General features: G+C 42.8%; 1 protein-coding gene across 1 annotated transcript in view; it reads right to left on the minus strand.

The window, feature by feature from the left end:
• LOC132579355 (sodium/glucose cotransporter 1-like) overlaps window positions 1–5,661 on the minus strand; it is a 31,009-nt gene extending 25,348 nt beyond the window's left edge. Inside the window, exons 1-2 of the mRNA XM_060249661.1 lie at window positions 5,516–5,661; window positions 2,536–2,607 (exon numbers count right to left, since the gene is read on the minus strand). Coding sequence (XP_060105644.1) covers window positions 2,536–2,607; window positions 5,516–5,641 — 198 coding nt within the window. The 5' untranslated portion in view covers window positions 5,642–5,661. The remainder of the gene's footprint in view (window positions 1–2,535; window positions 2,608–5,515) is intronic.
• Between the last annotated feature and the right edge of the window lie 339 nt (window positions 5,662–6,000).

The raw sequence follows: 6,000 nt of genomic DNA on the forward strand, positions 1-6,000 counted from the left end.
AAACGTTTTAATCTTCCATGGCATTCTGTTGCTGATCTATAAGTTAAAATGAACCTTTTAAGGGAGAATCCAACACAAAACTGCTGAATTAAAATTGATTAACATTTTAATTTATTAACATTTAAGATGATGCACCCCTCCTCCCAGGCTCTCCTTTTGCCCGCCCCACCCCCCCCCCCCCCCCCGCCAACTCTGATCAGAAAGCAGCCAGGCAGCCCAGAATTTGAGATGCAATTTTCAGGGATGCTATCTTGGATCTCTTTTTAAACTGGCTTTTTAAACTGTACTAACTTTGTTATATCTGAATTTTAATGTTTTGTATATTTGTTTTATGGCCTTTGTTGTATTTCACCCAGAGGCCAGCATAAGCTAGGAAAGGGCAATTAATAAATTAATCAAACAAACAAATAATAAGGAATGAGAATTCTTAACTCTATAGTGTTAAGATCTTTCACAGCCCACCACTAACATATATTAATTACTTCAGCTACACCTCTGTAACTTCCTACCATAGCTACTTATTTTGCTTTTTTCTCAACTAAGTTTTACATCTGGTCCATTTAAAAACACATAAGGGTGTTGCACAATTACCTCAGGGCGGTCACCCCTTGTTAGCAATACTTCTGTAGGATTATTCTTTGGATTGGAGGCTGTTTTAAACTTGTCTGTCTTTGTGATATACCTCTCCCCTGATGGATTTATACTCCAATGTATCTGATAAAGTCACTAGAAGAAATTGTGTTAGTCTTTAAAGTGGTACTGGACTCCTATAATTTATTTCATTTACACCCCACCTTTCCCCCAATGGAGACTCAATCTGGTTTATATAACTCTCCCTCCTCCATTATAATCCTCACAACAACAATCCTGTGAGGTAGGTTAGACTGAGTGTGTGGGACTGGCCCAAGGTCACCCAGCAAGCTTCCATGGCAGAGCAGGGATTCAAATCTGGTTCTCCCGGATCACAATCAGACACTCTAACCACTACACTACAGTGGCTCTCAATACTTAGTTTTCCAAATGTGACATTCATGCCAGAAAGAAGAGATAAGAACCACATATGATTATTCTAGAGGGGAAGAAGTCCCTAGACATGGTCCTTCACCCTCTCTCTAACCCTGTAAATAGCAGCATAGCCGTATATCTCAATGAAAGCAGAAGTGGTATATTTGTAACTTTGGAACTCCACCTGAAATTTCATCCAAAAAGTATCAACTGGTAAAGAGTTCTTTCAGAACTGAACCAAAAGACCCATTGCTCAGGTGTTCTGTGGTTTCTTAAGTGCTAATTTGCAGCTTCAGGTGGTTGCCTTGACCTTCAGGGAAACAGGTTCAGGCACCCAAGCTTACGTTCTACAGCTCTAGAGCAGCTTTTTCAATCTTGGAAGTCATATAAGAGGGGAGGGTTCTGGGTTCAATATGGGCTGCCGCATGACCAAAATACTTGAAGCTACAAATTACAATTTCAGAAATCAGAAAACACCTGATAGCATGCATCTTTCACTTCAAGTCTGGTGAAAGTTTGGCCAGAAGTTGAACTAGGAAATAAAACACTTCAGTCACTGGTGTCAGAAGTACCTAACTGGTCTTGCCTGTGTTGGGCTTCCTATGACCATTCTGTGAATGAGGGCTTGAAGGGGGAGCAGGGAAGAGATCGCTGTGTCATAGCGGGGAGAACAGCCCTTGGTAGGGGAGCAGGCAACCAGCTACAATGAGGGATGGCAATCAGCCCACATTAAACATCTTCTTCCTTTAACAGAGGCTTGATGTATGGAAACAGGCAGCTGAAGCTTTTCATGACCTGGAGGCAAATAACAGCCCTTTAGACCAGTGTTGCCTATAAACTGAGCTAGTGTAATCTAGCTCACAGTTTTTTAGCCTCCAGCTCACACATTTCTGTCTTAGCTCAGGAAAAATGCCGCCAGAGAAAGCTAACGTATGCAGTAGCTCGCAAAATAGAATTTTTGTTCACAAGACTCCACAGCTTAGAGGGAGTGTTGCTTTAGACATCTGCTAAAGAGACAGGCCTGCAGGCAACCCTACTCTGTAAGCCAGTTTATATGGCCAACATGCGACAAAGCTTTGTCTGGACTGTACCATCACACTACAATAGTGAGCTAAACACTGGAACCATGGAAAAAGTAATTACTTATACACAGAAAATTAGTAAAGGGTTTACCCCAGCTTCTCCATGATTTTTTACAGGCAGAGAGGGTTTTTTCCTTATTTTGTGAAAGGTCAACTGTGCGACCCCCTTCTCTTTCACACACACATAAACACACATACACAGACTTGTACTTGGTCTTTGGCCTGTTTCAGGTAAGCTCCTTCAAAACCATTATCCACAATGATCCTGCCCTGTCAAATATAAGGCAAAAAGATAAGCACTAATGGGAAACCACAGTCTTTAAAGTTGCACCCCTTTCCTCCGGGGTGTACTTGCAGAAACAGTAAGTAAAACCTTTTTTGGGAGAAAAACAGATAGCACTGCTGCACACACATAAAGAAGAGACGACGCTTCTTGGATGCAACTTACCGGCCACCAAACCATGCTTCGGCCTGCTAAGAAGAATCCACCCACAGTTCCGCGGTTCGTGGAGTACATAGCCTAGAGAAGGGGGGGGGCAATCAGGAGGAGATTAGAGCTGTCAACCAGTTAAATAATTTGTGATAGATTAATCTGTCTCCAAACCATTTGTATTAATTACATATAAATATGTTTGTATTACTAAGATGTACAGATGCACAAGGGGGAAAAGTCAATTTTCCTGCCTGGGAAAATGGTAATATGAATTCACTCTCAAAAATTCTCAGGAGCAGCAGATAATAACTGTTACATGGCATGCAAGAGCCATTCCATGAAGCTGCCTTTGGAAAGAAAGAGTTTGAACGGAAAGTATTTGGACAAAGATGCACAAGTCTAGCATGCAATGATTCCCTCTTGCTCCAACAAACAGCAGAAAGCTGAAGTCCCATAAGTGTGATTTACGCCATGGTATCATCACAGAATCACTGACAGTAACCGTGAAATAGTAAGTCATTAGGGTGATGTTTGCTAGAAAGATCGTTATTCTGAACAAGCATTTAGCCTATTCCTTTTTGCAGTGGATATTCAATGCATGGTTAGTTGCAATGCGATGAACGCTATGGAGTATCTAGTTCTCTAAGTCCGAGCTCCTCTTCATTGCAAAGCCCTTCCAGAATGAAACCATAAAGTACCACAAGCATAATATAAAAATTCTTCAAAAAAGCCAAGAAACTTCCAAATAAATGTTATTGACTTCATTTATACCCTGCTCTCCCCCATGGGGATCCAAAGCAGTTTCCGTTATTCTCCTCTTAGTTATTGTGACTGTTTCAGCCATGAATATATGCCAGTGAGTTTCTGAAATATGGCAGCTATGGACATTCACTTGTGGATGTTGACAATCCCAGATAAATCTCAGACATTCAGAAAGCCCAATCTGAATGCTGACATTACTGGTGTGCATCTGAAAAGAGCAGCAATGCATATCTAGGTTTGGAATTTACAAAATGCATCTGGGATTTTGGGCATTCACTTGTGAACATGAACACAGGCGTTGCCTCAAAACCAGTTCCTAGTCCTATCAAACCCTATGGCCAGAAGGTTCTCCAGACTCTCACAGGGAGAAGGGGGTGCCCTTTCTTTAGAGTTCTTTTAAGTGGAGCTACTGTGGACTTTCTAGGATCTTTCTCCTACAAAGCTTGAAGCTATAGCCCTTCTCCTAATATCTCCATTCACCACATTTTTGGGCATTCACTGTAAACAAATAGCACTGAGGCTTTGTCTCTCTGAAGCTGCTTCATGGGAAACCAAGATCACATTTTCCTGTGGTTTAATCTCAAGCCAATAGAAATCTGTGTTGGAAATTCTAATTGAAAGTGGGATATAAATATTTAAAATGACATTTCTGATTACTGTGGGCAAGATTTAGAAGGTTAGACTAGGAAGCAAACATTTCTCATTCTGTTTCGCAGAAAGCAGGAAAAACTGGAAAAATCTGTTCGAATGAAAGGCTGTTTGTTCTCCTTTTAATACCCTGTAAATGGAATGAGTGGTCACAGTAACCCAACCACAGAAGAGGACCGCATAGCCAAGCCTATAATAAATCACCTGGAACCATACTGTATAGTGCGGTTTTACTGCTCAGTACCACAGAGTCAGAAACGACTGGTGCTTGCACAGGGGACTACCTTTACCTTTTTAATAGAAGCTTGCAGCTAACATTCTTACTTCACTTTTTTTTTTTAAACCAAAGCATGTTCCTAGTCCTCATGACTTTTGATGGGGGAGGAAAACTACCCCACATTGTAGCACTAATAACATTATCCAACAATCCATTATTCCTGAAAAGCGACCTCTCTCATACTTGGCCTTTCTAACTTCCTAGTATGAGCAAATCATAGCTTGATACAGATATGTTAAATGGGTTACCTGGTACAGGTATCCCCAAGCTTTTTGAGCCTGTGGACACCTTTAGAATTCTGATATATTTAAGATAGTGAGCCCCCAGGCTCCAGCAAGGATTTCCCTATTTGGGGGGGGGGGTTGGCCCACTGCTAGCCAGCAGGAGAAGCCCCACCCCCAAACCATGACACCATTTCCCGTGCCATTTCCACTGAAACATATTAATAAAACATAAAGAAGAGAGTGCCACTGAACACATGGCATCACCAGTAAATAATCACAAGTCTCCCCATCTGATATCAGAAGTGAAGAGTTTGCAAAACATAAAGGGCAAGCTTGAGGACCACTAGAGGTCCCCGTTCATTCACTTCACTTGAGAAATCAAGCCCTGTCTTCATATCTCACTTATTCTCTCTTTGTTCCTGCCTTCACATTCTATAACAACATTACCATACAATATTTGACCAGGACTGGCCCAGTCGCACAATGTTGTGGCACGGCAAGGGAGTTGGGGAGGGGGCTCTCACACCATGCAGCCTTCAGCCACTTGGGTGGCAAAACATCCTGGCCAACCCTGGAGGCAGGTAATCCTGTCCTCCTGAGCCTTTTGCGTTGGTGGTAAATTCTTTAGATGACAGAGCCGCACGTTACTTTAATCTTGCCTGTCAGGACCATCGATGGGGTTGCATCAGTGCCAGTCTCCATTCCCAGAACAGTCTCTGCCCCTCCATCTCCTCAGTGTACCTTCCTCCTCCTCCTGTTCCCAGCACTGCCCACACACCAGTCTTGGCATCAAAGCATTAATGCCATTCTGTTCATGGCTCTGACTGTGGCCTCCATTCCTAATACTCCCACACCTCTCTTTAAAGTCCTCACTCCAAGTCCCTCCAGCCTGCTCTTTATTTCTGCCTCAATCCAATTCATGACCCTGTCCCCTTTTCAGGGAATCATGTAATCCTCAATGCACCTGTAACCTTCCATGTTCAATTTCCTAAAGAAGCCGTTTCTCATATTCTGCTTTCTGCACCAGTATTATCTGGACCCTGACAACCTGGGTTGGTAGTAAAGGAGAAAAATCAAGACCTACCCAAAGGCCCACTGCTAAGACGACTATGAAATAGATAACGATGACTGAAATGTCCGCTGCATTATTGATGGCAATGGTGTTGTTAGAAGCGGCAGAGGCTCTCGTGATCCATGTAGAGCTGTCCATCCTGCTGACTGTGCTTCTTGCTCCTCCACGGCTCCCCTTTTTATATCACCTGGCAGTGCCTACAAGTTAATTAATGACAAACCTTCGTGGTCCCTTTTTGCAGACTGTATATATAATGTGTAACTTCAAAAGTTTGTCCTGTATTCTTGAGATGTATTAAGTCCTAGCAGGTGCCTTTCTGCATGGCACTTTGCTCTCAAGCTTCTTCGCTTCTGGAGTCCATGGAGAAGAAGTCCTGGCTTCACATGCCCTGCAGTGGAAGGTGCTGAAGCTTTTTGTAGTCTGGCAACAGGTGGTTGAGAAAGCAGCAGCAGGAGTGGCTTGGCAAGGTGCTGATCTGTGCCTCTGGATATCATCCT

Source organism: Heteronotia binoei, chromosome 11 (assembly GCF_032191835.1).
Source record: "Heteronotia binoei isolate CCM8104 ecotype False Entrance Well chromosome 11, APGP_CSIRO_Hbin_v1, whole genome shotgun sequence".
Taxonomy (NCBI): Eukaryota; Metazoa; Chordata; class Lepidosauria; order Squamata; family Gekkonidae; genus Heteronotia; species Heteronotia binoei.